General features: G+C 37.1%; 1 protein-coding gene across 1 annotated transcript in view; it reads left to right on the top strand.

The window, feature by feature from the left end:
* dpyda.1 (dihydropyrimidine dehydrogenase a, tandem duplicate 1) overlaps positions 1 to 18348 on the top strand; it is a 394532-nt gene that overhangs the window by 114774 nt on the left and 261410 nt on the right. Inside the window, exons 6-8 of the mRNA XM_056450967.1 lie at positions 1339 to 1535; positions 3815 to 3896; positions 7050 to 7137. Coding sequence (XP_056306942.1) covers positions 1339 to 1535; positions 3815 to 3896; positions 7050 to 7137 — 367 coding nt within the window. The remainder of the gene's footprint in view (positions 1 to 1338; positions 1536 to 3814; positions 3897 to 7049; positions 7138 to 18348) is intronic.

The raw sequence follows: 18348 nt of genomic DNA, 5'->3' as shown, positions 1-18348 counted from the left end.
TAGCCCATCTGCCTCAAGGTGGATGATTGTGCGTGAAAATCTCAGTAGATCAGCAGTTTCTGAAATACTCAAATTCAAAGTCACTTAAATCACCTTTCCTCCCCTTTCTGATGCTCTTTATGAACTGCAGCAGATCGCCTTGACCATGTCCAAATGCCTAAATGCAGTGAGTTTCTGCGATGTGATTGGCTGATTAGAAATTTGCGTTAGTGAGCAGTTAGACAGGTGTACCTAATAAAGTGGCCGGCAGGTGTATATGGCCGCAGTAAAGCCAAATGCAAGCGAATTTGAGTTTTGCTTTTGATATTTTTTTATTTTTGCTTGTGGTAATTATAAGTGAAACATCATCTTATCATCGTTTGTCCGACGTGTTTACAATGAATAATTAAGTAATCTTGTTGTATGTGAAAAATAAACTTTCTTTATTACATACCTTAGGTCACTGACGACCAAATAAACTTTTTACACATAAAAAAGATAAAAGTTCTTGTTATTCTGTTTATAATAAATAGAAGACTATATAGAATGAATAGGGGTAATGCAGATGGATGGATAAGTAAGTGTATAAGTCAATATGGATGGATGGATGGATGGTTCAGTAGGTGGATGAGTGGATGTATTGGTAAAATAAATGGATATATAGTTGATAGATAGATAGATGGATGGATGGGTAAATGGATGGATTGGTTAGATGAATGACTGGACAGATAACAGGTAGCTGGATGGATAGTTGGATAATGCATGCATGGATGAATGGATTGAGTAGATGAATGACTAGATATATGATATGTAGGTGGATGAATGGATGGAAAGAATGGCTAGATAGATAGATAGATAGATAGATAGATAGATAGATAGATAGATAGATAGATAGATAGATAGATAGATAGATAGATAGATAGATAGATAGATAGATAGATAGATAGATAGATAGATAGATAGATAGATAGATAGATAGATGCATGGATGGATGGGTAGATTGGCAGATGGTTAGGTAGGTGGATGGATGGATTGGGTAGATAAATGACTGGGTAGATGGGTTGATGGGTAGATTGGCAGATGGTTATTAGGTAGGTGGATGGATTGGGTAGATAAATGACTGAATAGATGATGAGTAGCTAGATTGATGATTGATAGGTAGTTAAATGTATGGTTGATAGAATAGAAAGTCAACCAGATTCAAACAGGTTTTAATTGGTTCATTCAGCTAATCATCTTGATTCATTATTGCAGGTTGTCTGGGTGCAACAATTGATGAAAATCTTTGAAATGGCTCTGAATTTTTAACAAAGGTGCATTTGCAAACAAGCAATAATCTTTCTTCTTGTGTGTTTGCAGGTGTTCAAACAAATGGGTGTTCCTCAGATCCGAAATCCCGATCTCCCGCCTCCAGACCAGATGCCTGAGAGCTATCACTCTAAAATAGCTCTGATTGGCTGCGGCCCCGCCAGTATCAGCTGCGCCTCTTTCCTGGCTCGCTTGGGCTATGACAACATCAGCGTTTTTGAGAAGCAGAGGTTCATTGGAGGACTGAGGTCTGTAATTACTCTGACCTGTGGTTCATACTCAGAATTCTCATCCTGTATCTAAGATGGTCCACTAAAGGGCATTGTTGATCTGGCCAGCCACAATCAATATGGGGCACATTGTAGAAGGTCAGAATAATTAATGAATGGTCTCTGTAATTGGGAATATTCATCTCTCAAATGCCGAGTTGGAATGAGGTTATCAATTACACGCTGTTGCATCTCCAGCGTTGTTTAGTTTAACCAGCATGTCGATTGCATACAGGGGGCCTTGAATACCCAATGCAACTCAACTCCCAGCAGTCTCGGAGAGCAGAATCAAGACTCTGTGGTTTGTGTTGACATTTAGAGTGGCACAACTGAAGCCTAAAGAATACCTATAACATAAGAACAAGTTCAAGAAATTGAATAGTCCTGAGCATTGAGCTGAATTGTTTTCTTTCCCCAACATTTTGTATATAGAAATAATAAACATTTTCAATTGTTTTCATTTCAAACTTAAAACTGCTGTAAGTAAAACAGATGTTAAAAATTATAATAATCATTATGCTTCATGTTGATTGCATAATATTCATTCATTTATTAATTATTAGTTTTTCAATGTAAACACACACTTGATGGATGTGTGTGACTGTTATATTCGCATCCCACATCTCATATATTGCCGCGTTTTTAAGACGCCGTGTCAAGTTAATAGAACTTCAACTTTAAAAGTAGCGCTAGTCTCAGTTCCAAAGCAGTGGACCAATAAGAAAAAGCGGGGCAATAATTGCAAGTTTCCATTTACAGGCATTTAGTGGCTGTGTCTTGATAACCTTGAGCTTTTTCTATTCCTGAGTACACTGCTGTAAAATTTACAGTATTACTGGCAATTTTGGTTGTCAGTATTACTGTGAAATTTACTAGTGTAGTTTTACAGCACAATTGTAATTATTAAAGGTGCAGTATGTAAGTTTGACACCCAGTGGTCGAACTAGGTATTGCACTCCTGGTTTAAAACGCACGCAAAAGCAGTTTGCCAGATTGATGACACCAACAAAGGCTGATTGTTCTAAATAAAAGCAACAAGTGGTATATTTTTCATATTGAAAGGAGTTTTTGTTTTAACTAACACCTGAAATTTATATTTTAGAAACGGCTTCTATTTCTTGCAGCTAAACAACAAAAACCTGACAATGATCACCTCAGGGACACCTCATGTGCTTTATTCAGTGTTAAATGCTAATAATATGAGTTTGAATGCCATTTTACATTACATTTATTGCCATACCACTGAAAGCAGCAGCATAGTTCACCTAAGATCTTGAAAACTTTAGAACTGTGACTCATCTACATTTAATAATGTTAAAGAGGTTCAATTTGTATTAATTAGATTGCAAACCTTACAATTTCGTTGCAGTGCAGTGAGTGCACTATAGTGTGCTTCTGAATGGCTGTGTTTAGATTGCTGTCGTGTTTCACCTGGTTCAATCTGTATATTTGCACTCACTACTTACTTCTATTTTTTAAAATATATTTATTATCTGTTTTTTGTCCTGTCTCTGTAATCCTGTTGCACTGTAGAAGCTTTGTCACGAAAACAAATTCCTCGTATGTGTGAACATACCTGGCAATAAAGCTCTTTCTGATTCTGATTCTGAAACAGCCTGAAGCTACAGTCACACTGGGCTTTGTGTGTGCGAAATTCTGTCGTGCGGCGCTGCGAAAAGGGTCGGAATTAAACAAGATGATTAGACATTAAAAAAAGCCAGCGATTGCTCCGTGTTTTAAATTTCTGCCCAGAGAGGTCCTGTTTTGCATAGTTTAGGATAGTTTAGCTGCAACCACCTCTAGTAGTCTTGAACACCTTAGTTAGTTAGATCAGCTGTGTTTGATTAGGGTTGGAGCAAAACTGTGCAGAGCTGCGACCCTCCAGGAATCGAGTTTGAGACCTATAGTATACTGCATGTCTCATTTTTAGACACAAAGACACATTCAGTGTAAATAAGTAATTAGACTGGCACAATTGAAGGCTAAAGAACCTAACATACGAATTCCAGAGATGGAGCAAGTCTTAGAATAGAGCAAAATATTTCCCTTTGCCTTCCCTAGCTTTTGAGTTGACATTTAGACTGGCACAATTGAAGACTAAAGAATACCTATAACATATAAAAAAGCAGCGACTGAATGATCCTTAGCATAGGGCAGAATTTCCCCCCTTTCCTTTCCCTAACTTTTCATCTCCACAGGGACCCCTTATCTCCCTTCCCTTTCTTCTCATTTCATTTTTTCCCTCTCTTGATTTGCAGCTCTTCTGAGATCCCGCAATTCCGTCTGCCGTACGATGTGGTGCAGTTTGAGGTGGATTTGATGAAAGACCTTGGAGTGAAGGTAATGAAAGCCATCGCACCTCACCTCTCTATCCTACCCTGTGGTTCCCCCCACACCTGCCCCCTTTTGAAGCCGGGAAGGGGCGAGAGGTCTCAGGGAGGATCAGCAGTCCAAATGTCAGCCGCATTAATAAAGAACAATTAAAAGTTGCATTAGCGGTGGCAGACAGCGGCGCTTGGAGCACCTCGGGGCTGTGAGAGCTTGTCTGTTTGTTTCCTGAATGCTACAGCTACGTGAAAGGGCAATCAATAGTCGTCATCCGGCGCACCTGCTCAGGATTCATTTTACACAGGAAATGCTTTTTTTCCTGCCGTTCGTGAGCTGAGGATGATGGGGAGGGGGTGAGATGACAGATTTGCATGTTCCCTCAGTACCTATAAACAGACACGGGGGGAAAAGCGGGAGTGATTGTGGGGATCTGGAGGAGGACGGACTCTTTTCCGAGCGTCTTTTGCGCTGACACAAGAAGGATTCCGAGACGCCCTCCTGTGAAACACACAGTTTTACAGCCTTTCAACTGAGTATCTCCTTTGATTCTTTTCATCCTTTTTTTGCTTTCTTTCACACTTGTACTTTTTCTTCCATTCTTCCTTCCTTTTTTGTTTCTTCACATGGGCACAACGCTAGCTTTGTTTGAGAGTTCCTTCCAATCTTCCCTTACTATTCCTGTCCTTTCTTAGGCCCAATTCTATTTTTTTTTTATCCCTACCCCTTCCCTTGGCTCTTGAAACAGAGTTTGATAGAGAAGGACTTAAAATTTTACCTCTAAGGAATGGGACAGCACTACAACACCTGCACACATCATCAAACTGTATGTCATTGCGATCTCTTACTTCGTGTGAGATCGACGATGGCGACTGCTGTAGTTATTCCAGTTGTGTTATTTTTTGGTAATTATCTTTAGAAATTCACTGAACGCAATGATATCATGTTATCATAACGATATAATGTGGTAATAAGCTCCAAACTGCGCATTTACATCATGGCCATATTCATCGAAACACAAGAAAACAATATTAACGTTATACCAGACACTGTAAAAAGCTCATTCGCAGGTACTGGACTTTCCTGACAGGGGATTCTAGTGTCATCAAGTGTCAGATGTGAAAGTATGCTGTGGGACTACTATACAAGAGTTATTATTATAGATTATGAATATAATAAAAAATATGCTTGTTTGTTGTAAAAATTTGCAACAATGACAAAAAATGCTAATTTGTGCATCTTCTTCCATGTGCAGCCACATGTGTAACCCACAGTTACCTCTTCTGTCATGATTTCTGGCTGACTTGAGATTGCTTTGCTTCTGTCTCCCGCTTTGTTGATCCATTTGCGCAGTTTTATCTTCTCAAGATCACTTTTGATCAGGCTCATTAACAGATTTACTTGTGGTTTTAATATATAAAAAATAAAAAATTGAATAAAAATGAATGAAGGAAAAATTAAATGAAGGAATAAAAAATTCCTTCCTTCCCTCCTACTTCCTTCTTTTATGTATATATATATATATATATATATATATATATATATATATATATATATATATATGCTTGACTGCCTCTGGCATTTTGAAAATACTAATATTATTTATGTACCCCACTATGCCATTATTTATTTTCGCTGCTCACTACATGTAAAAACAATAATCACCAACAATGAGAGTGATTGTAAATGTAAGAAAGCTGATTGGTCGAAAGTGATTACCTTTACGTGTGTGCGGCACACAGCTTTGCTTGCTTTTTTTCACTCTGGCTCGTGCACATTCTCTCTCGAATATCTGACATTTCCGGGAACAGGATCCGGCAAGATTCAGCTCAAATTAAGCACTGGATATGGGGATGGTTAGGAAGCAATGATGAGTCCAGTGGGCAGACCACCAGGATGGTTTACCAGAATGCCGGGGTTAAACCCTTACTCTTTTTCGAAGGACATCCTGGAAGATTCAGAACCTTGGTTTAACATCTCATCCAAACGATAGCCCTTACTTAGAGTCCCCTTTACTATACTGGGACATTAGGACCCACAGAGACCGCAGGTTGAACACCCCCTGTTGGTCTCACTAACACCATTTCCGGCAGCAACCAAGCTTTCCCATGTGATCTCCCATCCAGGTACTGACCAGACGCAGCCCTGCTTAGCTTCAGAGGGTGACCATGTGACCGTTGCAGAGAGCTAGCTGCCGACATGAGCTTCTTTGCTTCTTTTCATAGTTTTTAGTTTCGCTTTCTTTCATACTTGGTCCTTTTCTTCCTTTCTTCCTTCTTTTCTTTGCAACTGGTTGATTTTTTTCAATGTTTCCTCTCTAAGACTGCAGTTTGAAAGTGAAACTTCTTTGTCTGAAGACTTTTTTCCTTCCGTCCTTCTTTTTGTACATCTCTCGGACTTTCTTTCTTAGTGCTTTCTGTCCTTCCTTCTTTTCTTACTCTGCCTACTTCCATGCTTCCTTATTTCTTTTTCTCTTGCTTTACTTTTTCATTGTTTTATCTTTCTTCCTTTTTGACTTTCCCTTTGTGGATTTAGAGATTCCTTTCAGTAATCACAAACAGAAACACTTAATTCACTTTAGAAACACTTAATTCATCAGTATTCACTTTTCCTGTCATTCTATCCTTCCTTTTCTCTACTGTTCCTTCGTTCCTTCCCTTCTACTTCTTTTCTACCCTTTACTGTTTTCATTTTCATCTCCCTTATTTAGGTTTCTTTGCTTTGCCTTCCTGAAACCTCAACAAAGCACTATTTTACATGCCTTCAAATGAGCTTCTTTCTTTCTTTCTTTCTTTCTTTCTTTCTTTCTTTCTTTCTTTCTTTCTTTCTTTCTTTCTTTCTTTCTTTCTTTCTTTCTTTCTTTCTTTCTTTCTTCTTTCTTTCTTTCTTTCTTTCTATCTTTCTTTCTTTCTTTCTATCTTTCTTTCTTTCTTTCTTTCTTTCTTTTCCTGATTATTTTATTTCTTCATTCTTTTAGTTTCCAGTTTTTTCAACAGACTGAGACCCTTTTTCTGCTGCCACAAGATGAATTCAGAGAAGCCCTCCTGCGATCTCCTGCAGACCCTGTTTTGCATGCCTTCAGAAGAGCTTTTGGTCTTTTATGGAGCATTTCTGTGGTCTTGCTTCAGTGGTCTTGCATTGATATGGCTTGTTTGATCTCTATTTCAGATTGTCTGTGACCGAGGACTCGGCCAAGACGGAATGACGCTCCTCTCGCTGAAAGAGGAGGGCTATAAAGCTGTGTTCATCGGAATCGGTCAGTTTAAACGCATTTTCACACATTGTCTTGTTGTCCATTATGTGGACAGACAAGCATGTACAGAGAAAAGATGGAGAAAGCCTATTTTTCTGGGAATCACTAGCGGCTCCCTGTCCGTGTTAATAGCTGTGGATGATCCACTTGACAATTTCTCCCCCTCTTCCAGTAACCCTATTCACATCTCATTTTCCGCACCAGTGTTTGAGCTGCTGCTGTTTCTTAAGCTAACAGTGCATGGTTGGGCTGCCCACTGCTTCTCAATGGTGGACATCCTGGTTTCTCATCAGATGCCTCTGGCCTGTTCTTCTCCAGCTGAGACATTTCCTTTGCTTTGCTTTCCTTTTTTATTTTCATCCTTCATTCCCATTACTTCCATTATTTTTCCCTGTCCATTTTCTTTGCTTTTCTTTTCTTTTCCAAAAGTAGAGTAGAGTCACCTTTATAGCAATACTAAAGCTGAGGTGAGACCCTTGAGAAAGGCACTAAACCACCAGTCTCCGCAGCAATGGCTGCCCACTGCTCTGGGTGTGTTCATGGTGTGTGTATGTGTGTGTGTGTGTCTGTGTCCACTACTGTGTGTGTGATTTTGGATTGGTTTATTGAAGAGCACAAACATTCCAAGTATGGTTCACTATACTTAGACACAGGACTTTCCTTTCCGTTCCTTTCATTTCGTTCCTTATTTCCTTCCTCTTTTCTTCATCTTATCCTTTGTTTCTGTCCCCTTTCCTTTTATTTCCTTCATTTTACCTTTCCATTCATCTTATGTCCTTCCTCTTTTTGTTTCCTTCCTCTTTTCATTTGTTTCATTCCTCTTTCATTTCTTTTTATTTCTCCTACCTTTCCTTTTCTTTTTTCCTGCCTTTCCTTTCCTTTCCTTTCCTTTCCTTTCCTTTCCTTTCCTTTCCTTTCCTTTCCTTTCCTTTCCTTTCCCTTCCTTTCCTTTCCTTTCCTTTCCTTTCCTTTCCTTTCCTTTCCTTTCCTTTCCTTTCCTTTACTTTCCTTTCCTTTCCTTTCCTTTCCTTAATTTCCTTCATTTTACCTTTCCATTTACTTTATTTCCTTCCTCTTTCCTTCATCTTTCTTTTCTCTTTCCTTTCCTTTCCTTTCCTTTCCTTTCCTTTCCTTTCCTTTCCTTTCCTTTCCTTTCCTTTTCATTTACCTTATTTCTTTTCTATTTCTTTTGTTTAATTCCTCTTTCCTTATTCTTTATTTTCTCTTTTCTGTCATTTTCCTCTTCCCTACCCTGCCCTCTTACCTTTCCGTTTACCTTATTTTCTTTCCTCTTTCCTTCTTTTTCCTTTCCTTTCCTTACCTTTCCTTTCCTTTCCTTTCTTTTTGAATTGCCTGTCACTTCTGTTGGAATATTCAATTAATTCCATGCGTGTTCAATAAAAAAAGGTCAGGAGAGGTTTTTCTTCAATGTCAAAATTGGTAACAATTTATTGGATACAAATTAATAATTTGATTCACAGAATTCTGTTATCCTCAATGCAATGCAAAAGTTACATTCAGGACGTTTGCAGCAACTTTCATTTCCTGACTTCTACTTATATAGGCAACTGATATTAACAGGTGGAGTATAATGAAATTCATCACTTGTCAGTAATTCTCCAGTCCTTGTTGGCCGCACCCCAGACATAAGTCCTCTTTTCCATGAATTTTCAGCACAACAATAAAAGCAAAAGACTTTCTGTGTTCTGTGTTCAGTTTTAACACCTTTCTGCTGACAGGAAGTTTAATTTTAACCAGCATTTATCTACTTCTACAAAATTGTTTCATTAATATGCAAAACATATCAGACTCGAGAAAAACTTCAGTTAATATATGACCTTTAAATGACCAATACAAATAATTGTTTAATGAAAAGCAAAAGAGACAAAAATAATAAAAAAAAATATGTTCCTATTTCCCAAAACTTCCTTCACCCCTTGTTTTCCATTTTAAGCTCATCATTTCCTATGCTTCCTTCATTTTCCTTCTCTTTTGTACTATATCTTCTTTCTTCCTCCTTCGCTTTTTTTGTGTCACTTCCTCCTTTTTTCCTGCTCCTTCCATCTTTTACATTCTCCCATTTGTCCTTCGTTTAAACATTGACTTCCTCCATTCCTTATTTCCTTCACCCTAACCTACTCATTTTTTTTTTTTACTTTAATCTTTATTTTCTTTCCTTTGTTATTTTCTTCAATTTTTCACACTGTTTTTATTCCTCTTCTTTTCGCTTCTCACTCTCAGTTTTCCTTTTTCTCTCACTGTTTACTGACTGTTACCAGTAGCAGAGGATTATATAAGATGTGACCTTTTGCCATTAGAATCAAATAATGATTATCATATTGGCACTGGCAGTGAGAAGCTTTGCTTTTTATTTTCAAACTGTGTGGCTGTATGCAGGCTCATCGTTATTAGTTTTTCTTTTCTTTTATTTCTTTCCTTTTCCCCCCCGCAACACCAAGAAACAAATAAATGTTCTTAAAGATCTTATCTTCCGGCTATATATGTTCTCCCTTATTGCTCATTAAAATTAATCAAATGAGCTCTTTACATTATAAAGCATTCCTAATTATGTCTCCCAACCTAAGAAAACTTTCATCTGCGGAGTTAATCTTATTACTAAACTAATGCAACTTTATATAGAAAGAAATTAAACTGTGATTATGTGGCCCCTACACTGATCTTAAGAATTCAAACATTGCCTAAAGCCGGCCACGTGACTGGTCTTATTGTACCGGCACAATGAGAAAAAGAATTAGTATAATTCGTTGTTTCAAAACGCTGAGTCTCTTAATACTGGCATCCTAATTATGAGTCTTTTACGTGGAGCATTTTTTGGATTTCTCTACAAAGGGATGTAAAGAAATTCCGACTGTGGAAGAAAATGAAAGCGCTGAGTGTTTGCAATTAATTTCTGTAATTTCACACGAGTCCTTTACGGTCTTTTTAAATGTCATCCACTCACATGATTGACATGCTAATTTCTCCCTGGCAATATGCAAAAATATGCAAAGTGGAAGCCAGGTTGAGGAAGTCAGATAAGAGCATTGTTTCTAGGCTATAGGCTCAGGCGTCAGTGGCTTGGGTTCAATGGCTTTAAAGAGTGAATTAACACCTTGACTGCCATGGAGTAATGAAGCCTGCGATCTTTGGGTCTCATTTTCTGGATGTCCCTTTTGATTTCATTGTGACAAAAAGAAGGCAGCGCTGTGCTGCACACATAAAACAGTTATAATGCACCCATACGGCCCTAAAAGCAGTTGGAACCAATCTCAAAATGTAAGTCAAAGTTGGAAAACGTGTTATTAAAAGGCGTAGCGATCAATACATGCAAGGACATGATTAAAAGATGTGCGCTCAGTACTGAGATGAGATGTTTCTGGAGAATGCTTGAAGTTTTTAAAAGCTCCACAATCAATATTTGCTATGAGTTGGCGGCGGTGATTGTTGGACACTAGTCAATATGAGGTTATAATATTACACTGTACAAATGACCCATCAATTGTGCATGTTTCCAAAATACCACCCAAGAAGCTTTCACTTCTTAAATCATCACACATTTTTGACATTAAAAGGGACCTATTATGCAAAAATCACTTTTATAAATAGTTTGAACACAGTTGTGTGGCAACTATGTGTGAATATAGCCAGCCTCTAACTGTAAAAAATAATTAATTCAATTTTTCATAATCACACTTTATAAAAACAGCCTGAAAAAAACTTTGATTGACTTTCTCCCTTTGTACGTATCATTGGAGGGGGAAAGCCCCGCCCATTGGTGATGATCTCTCACTCATTAGCATAGACAGCACTAAGTGAGAAGCAGCTGTCCGTCATTACAGTTTTAAATCTGCCACTATGCTGACACATAGGCATTTATAGCTCCACCCTCTTTTGAAAATAAGGCTGGGAGCACAATTTCAATTTAATTTAAAGCGACAGTCACCAAAATGGCACAATTTGGATCAAAGCACTAAAAGGGGCAGTTTCAAAGAGTTACAGTATAACAATATTTGTGTAGTACTTTGACTTGAATCTTCCTATACACACTCTAAAGACATTAGAGACTTATTTTAATTCTTATTAAAACTAGCATAAAAGGTCTCCTTTACATATGTGCTGTTTCATTGGAAACGTGCTGTTCTTTTGAAATGTTTGGATGTTTTGCTGACGACGATGGTAATTAAGAGCTGTACATAGGGGCAGACTTGACCAATAAGTGAGGTAAGCAGCCGTTTAGGGCCCTAGATAATTAGGGCCCTGACCAATGCGAAGAAGCCTGTATTATTCATATAGCTCTTTTATACATTTTCTATCATATGCTGTAAAATCTGTCTATAATCGTTATGATTTTAACATTATTACTTCTTTTCAAAACCGCTGGCCCCGATGAATAGTGGAATGTTCCGTACGTACGTACTGCACATGCGCAAGGTGTGAACACATCGGCGGCGCCGCTTTAATCAAAGATACTGCGCCAGTATTGCCAACTTTTTAGACTCCCCCAGCGCCAAAATTTCAAAAAAAGTGACTAGCGAATGTTTTAGGTGTTACTGGGGATTTTTTAGATACTCTTATGTTTTAACATTGCGAGCATGAGGTATTTCCCTGGTACAGTCAAACCAATCTGCTTCTCCTTTTATTTTTAAAAATTATTATGACTAATAAAATCTAATCACAAAAAAAATGGTTTATTAACTGTACATCTGGGTGCTTAAACACAAAGTTTAGATCCAACCCCAATCAGACACACTAATCAAGCACTTACTAGGCTTTCTAGAAACATCTGTGCAGGTGTGTTGAGACAAGTTAGAGCTGCAGGACTGAGTTTGGACACACGTGCTGTACGTAGCTTGTAAACTTGTTTTTTTATTTGTGAATTTAATGCTTTATACATATTACATATATACAGTTGAAGTCAGAATTATTAGCCCCCTGTTTATATTTTCCCCCAATTTCTGTTTGACTGAGAGAAGATTTTTTTCAACACGTTTCTAAACATAATAGTTTAGAAGATATTTACATGGAAGATATCTAGTAATATTTTACTAGATATTTTTCAAGACACTTCTAAACAGCTTAAAGTGTCATTTAAAGGCTTAATTGGGTTAATTAGGTTTACTAGGCAGGATAGGGTAGGCAAGTTATTGTATAACGATGGTTTGTTCTGTAGACTATCGGAAATAAATAGCTTAAAGGGGCTAATAATTTTGACCTTAAAATGTAAAAAAAAAAAAAAAAAATGCTTTTAATCTAGCTGAAATAAAACAAATAAGACTTTCTCTAGAAGAAAAAATATTATCAGACATACTGTGAAAATTTCCTTGCTCTGTTAAACATCATTTGGGAAATATTTAAAAAAGTAATAATAATACTGACTTCAACTGTATAGGGATTTGAAGGTCCTAAGCAATTCCATGGATGGGGCCCTAGCATTTTTGAAAAATAAACTGCATGTTTAAAAAAAATTATTATATTTCAGCACTGGTGGGAGGCGTGCGTTGGTGTTCGGGGGTGAGGTCTCTGAATAACACTGTTGAGAACCGGGATAGGATGCAGCGGGTTTTGGGTGGCCGCTGCGACCCGGGGGTGTTTACAGACTGTACCAAAAACAATAAGGGGGGGGGGGGGATAAAATTACGGGAGTTTTCCAGAAGAAATAAAAAAACGGGAGGGTTGTGGGAGATTGGTCTGAAATACAGGATACTCCCATGCAAAACGAAAGTGTTGGCAGATGAGCTTACCAGTTTAATATTGATTTGACCAGCTGTAGTTAGAAATCAGACTGTTATAATCTTCTAAGCTTATTTTGCGATTCTGTCGCCATCTTGTGGATAGAAAACGTCAACCGTCTTTGGTCTACTACACTATGGCAGGCTAATGGCCGCCGACGGGCTCTCTCAGAAATTGTAAATATTTTAAAATAGGCACTATTCAAATTAACAGCATAGTTGCAATCTAAACAACTACATTTTCGACTAAAAAAAGCCTCAAAAGCAGATTTTGTTGTCTAACAGCAGTAATATTTGTCAAACTGTAGTGTCTCTCTGCTTGTTGCTGACTGTATATGGGTGGAGTAATACACAAAGGTGAAGGGTGAAGAGGCTTTTGTGTGATGTTACTGGCAAAATATTGCACGGTTTTCAGCCAATCAGATTCAAGAACCAGACAGTTGTGTATATACTTGTGTAAACTGTTGTGTATATATATATATATATATATATATATATATATATATATATATATATAATTATTATTACTATTATTTTTTTTTTTAACATGCAGTTTATTTTTCAAAAATGCTAGGGCCCCATCCATGGATTAGCTTAGGGCCTCCAAATCACTAATGTAATGTGTGTATTTATATAGCGCATTTATCGTGTATGGCCATACACCCAAAGCGCTTCACAATCATGAGGGAAGGATTCTCTCCACACCACCACCAGTGTGCAGCATCCAATTAAATGATGCGACAGCAGCCACAGGACAACGGCGCTAAAAGTGGAGTGGAGAGATTGTGATACATCCAATTGGGTGGATGGGGATGATTGGGAGGCCATGATGTGTAAGGGCCAATGGAGGGAATTTAACCAGTTACGAGAAGTGCCATGGGATTTTTAATGACCACAGAGAGTCAGGACCTTGGTTTAATTTCTCATCCGAAAGACGGCACTCACTGACAGTATAGCGTCCAGACCGCAAGTTGAGTGCCCCCTGCTTAGCTTAGCTTAAGTGAGTAACCGGTCTTGGGCTGCAGGGTGATATGGCTCTGGCACTAGGTCCACCCCTGCCTGTACAGAAGTAATTTATCATCTGAGTAAATATGTACGTATCTAAATAAGTAAGTTTTTGCGGTGCTTGCTTAGGTTAGGATTACTGCTAGAGCTAATATTAAAAATAAGAGTCATTTTTAAAGATTATATATACAATGATGGTTATGATAGCTTTGGGGGAGGGGTTTGTACAGATTTTCTAGTTCATTACAGCAATCACTGTCATTTGGCAACCTTCTTTTGACAAAAAAAAATGGCATCACATTATGTGTCTTTCCAGGATCATCCTCTGATTTTTGCTCCAGCTTTTGTAACTACGTCCTCTAATTACCATTGAAACAGCTGTAATCAAGATTAATATAGTACTTGCCAATCTTTGTGCATGCGCAGTAGCAAACTGGAAATATGACGTTTTAAATGTAATTGAGCTGCAAAAGTAATGACACAGCTCACTTCAGATGTTGTTGTTTATGTGAAATATGTCATATTGCTTATAATTATATAACTATATAGTTGAGCAAGCAGTTTTTAAGTTTTCAGTATTCCCCCATTCATTTAGATACAACTTGGTTTTGGATGTACTGCCTGGAAGCTTTGCAAATATGGCTGCCGAGTGAATAGATTTTGCACTTTGGTTCATCTCAGCTCACACTTTGTAGGACAAAGACTCTAATATTTCCTTAAATCATAGTGTAAATAATCTCATATGCTTACTGTACATTGAGTTAAATCTATAGGCACTGGCATTTATTACAACATAAAATGTCAACATCTAGTTTCATCCTTGGTTTAGGTCATTATTATGCAATTTATAAGGGTCAAAGAGGTCGGGGAGTCCCAAAAAAGCGTTCGCTCTTCTCAATAGATGCCCATAGATAAGCCCTGATTAACGAGAGGCGTTCTGCTTGCCGGGTGATGTATTATTTTTGATTTTGCATGGTAAAAACAGTCTCTGCTGCGGGCGTAACGTATGGGAGCTCAGTGCAGGGATCGTTGCTGAAGAAAATGCGGTGCAGCAGGAGACAAATGGAGACGCATTACTTACAAAGAGCGCTGTCACAAACCCTGGCGCTTTTGTTAAACCCTCTTTGTCACGCCATACCTCGAAAGTTTCCCCTTCCTCCTGAACTTCTCTTTTGTGTTTTGATGAATATCGGGTGATTGGGGTGACAAGGGATATATGCGTTGTGAAAAAAATATGTGTAGCAAATTAACAAGCGTAAAAAAAGATCTGGTGATGTTATTTAAGAAACATGCTGATATATGTTTGTTCCAACTACACCACTTGTTATTTTTTTATGTTTTTGTGAATTTTGGCTTGCCGAACTTCTGTTTTAATTAAGCTGCGCATGAATACACAAGCGCATAGATTAAGGACAGCATTTTCAAAACACATAAAAGCAGCTTTTTATAATTATTGACTGACATTCATACTAACAAGACTCAAGTACCTGCTCAGAGATATGAAGCACATGTCTGCGATTTTGTCTGTGCGCAACATTAAAAGTCTGGGATTTTTTTATGTTGTTCATTAGTCATGACACCCTGACAGCTTTAGTTGGAGGAAATGCCAGAATATCATTGGGATATCGTTACAGCCATTTAGCGGCTTTCAACGTTATGTGTTCGACATTTCCTAATGAGAATCAGTGGTGATTTGCACCAAGTCTAATGTGTGATATGACACCTTCAGCATGGGGATATTTAATGTTAATATAGTCATATATAAATATATAATCAGGTTTTGATGTTGATTGGTCAATAGCTCTGCGTTTTTTATGTGCAACACATCTAGCAACCTCCCATAGCAACACAATCAATTATAGGGTGTGTTTTGAGCATAACGTGCATTAAACCAATCAAAGTCTTATCTCCCATTGCCTTTAGGAGTCAGTTGGGTCATGTCACGGTGTATTTGCTATTTACGCGGCAGACTTTGTAGGTGAAATAACTGAATGAAAAAACTGAATGCTTTACTTTATCTGCAGTGCGAGGATAAAGAACGAGCCTCCTGCATTCGGCCTCTTTACTTTGTCTTTACTTTACTCCTTTACTTTCGTGGAGGAATGAAACGGATACTCACTCAACTAAAGACATCCATTAGCCTACACATTTAATTTCATTTGTTAAGCACAAAGATTTGTTTCAAAACTATTTCTAATTTCAGTTCTAATTTCTTGCAAACAAATAAATGAACAATATTAATGAAGTGTGGTCAAAAACTGAGTTAAATTCAAACACACATCCTATTGCCCCATATGGTGATGCATATGTCTCCCAAACCCAACAGGTGGACAATTTTTTATTAAAACAAATATAAGTATGCATATAATAAATAATACTACTGCATATAATAATATTACTAATGCAAATTGTCATGAATAAACTGAAAAAAAGTCCCTCGAGATGATGAAGGCATGGAGGCAGTGGTTTTTATATTTATGTAGAAAATAATAATTTTGTAACATTTTGATCCTTTAATTTATTTTCATATGTAAATATAATTTTAATTGGTCAACGTTGTGGTCAATATTTCAGTTCCTCAAAATAGCAATGCGCCAACAATGCACCTTAACACATATACTTTAGACCGGAACATCCATGAGTCCACAACGTGGCGGAACAACAATATTGCATGACGCATATTTTCACAGTATTTTGCTTCAGCCTACAGTTTTGTAAAAACTTAAATATGTTGCTCCAGGTGTATTTTGTTACACATTTCAGATGACAAATCCAAAGTTTACAGTAGGGGATTTTTTTTCCTCAGTGGAACATTAAAATTGTGTTTAGCAAAAAAAAAAAAAACGCGCCAAACACGTCTTGCTCCTTTTCGCTGGGTTTATGTTAGGGCCCTAAATGTTTGCACCTTTTATAAAGTTTTTAAATCTGGATTAGAATGAATTAAATCAGAAAAATATATTTTACCTGTTTATTTTAACATAATTACATAGATAAATGATTTATAAATTGCTATTAATACTATTAAAATAGCATTCTTCTAGGGAAAAGTTATTCCTTAAGAAATATTGTTATCGCCACACTCAACAACAGTATTGCATGACACATATTTTCACAGTATTTTGCTTCAGCCTACAGTTTTCTAAAACTTAAATATGTTGCTTCACGTGTATTTTGTTACACATTTCAGTATACAGTAGGGGATTTTTTTTTTTCTCAGTGGAACATTAAAAGTGTGTTTAGCTGAAAGCTGAAACTGTAATATTTTATTGTTTGATCTAAATATAATTATATTAATACTAATATATTAATCACCAAAAGAAATCTTCTTTAATGTTCTACTATATATATATATGACTGATTTATTTTATCATTGCCATGATGACAGTAAATAATATTTGACTAGATATTTTTCAAGACACTTCTATACAGCTTAAAGTGACATTTAAAGGCTTAACTAGGTTAATTAGGTTAACTAGGCAGGTTAGTGTAATTAGGCAAGTTATTGTATAACGATGGTTTGTTCTGTAGACTATTGAAAAAATATATAGCTTAAAGGGGCTAATAATATTGACCTTGAAACGGCTTTTATTCTAGCCAAAATAAAACAAATAAGACTTTCTCCAGAAGAAAAAAATATTATCAGACATACTGTGAAATTTTCCTTGCTCTGTTAAACATCATTTGGGAAATATTTAAACAAGAAAAAATGCAATAATAATTTTAATACTTTATATATGATAATTTTGACTTCAACTATATATATATATAAATCACGATAATAGAAATGTGAGTCAATGAGGCATAGATAAAAATTTCCTGTCCGCAGATCCACGTTTCCTGTTCTATTTCTTCTGTTGACTCCTTACTTCCTTTAATGTCTATTGTGCATCAGATGCCCCCCTCTGAATGTTTGCCACTGTTTAGTGTCATTAACATCATTACACATAATCACACATAATGTAATCTTGGTGATTTCAGTGGGAGTGATGTTTAGACACGAGCGTCAGGCCTCCAATGCCTCAAAACCCACAATTACCATCCATTTGAAAGAAGCCCGGACAACGTGAGTTCTGAAGATCTCTCAATGTTCTCAACATATTATCTAAATCGGGATATTCGAGCGAGATGTGTTTTGTAGCCGTTTAAATGGAGCAAATACTGCATTCTCTTCAAGGCATGATGGCGTCTTAATATGATATAACACGTTGGCAGAGATCAGAGCATTTGCGAGAATTGTAACGTGAGAAGTTCATGAGATCCACTGCGACTGAGATGGAAAGCAGAAGACGCTGGTAATCAAGCACTAAGTGATTGAGAGATGGAGACTTGGGTGTTGCTGTCAGAATCAATCAACTACAATACACTGGATGTGATTGCAAGGAAATGCATTACAACATGCATCAACACCTTCGTTTGCTCAATTTAAACAAGCTTTAGTAAATGCACGAAACCTTCTTAGCTAAAAAAAATAATGTGGAAT

This window comes from Danio aesculapii, chromosome 24 (genome assembly GCF_903798145.1).
Source record: "Danio aesculapii chromosome 24, fDanAes4.1, whole genome shotgun sequence".
Lineage (NCBI taxonomy): Eukaryota > Metazoa > Chordata > Actinopteri > Cypriniformes > Danionidae > Danio > Danio aesculapii.
Note: the sequence above shows the minus strand (reverse complement) of the source record. Positions and strands in the feature narration are given on the sequence as shown.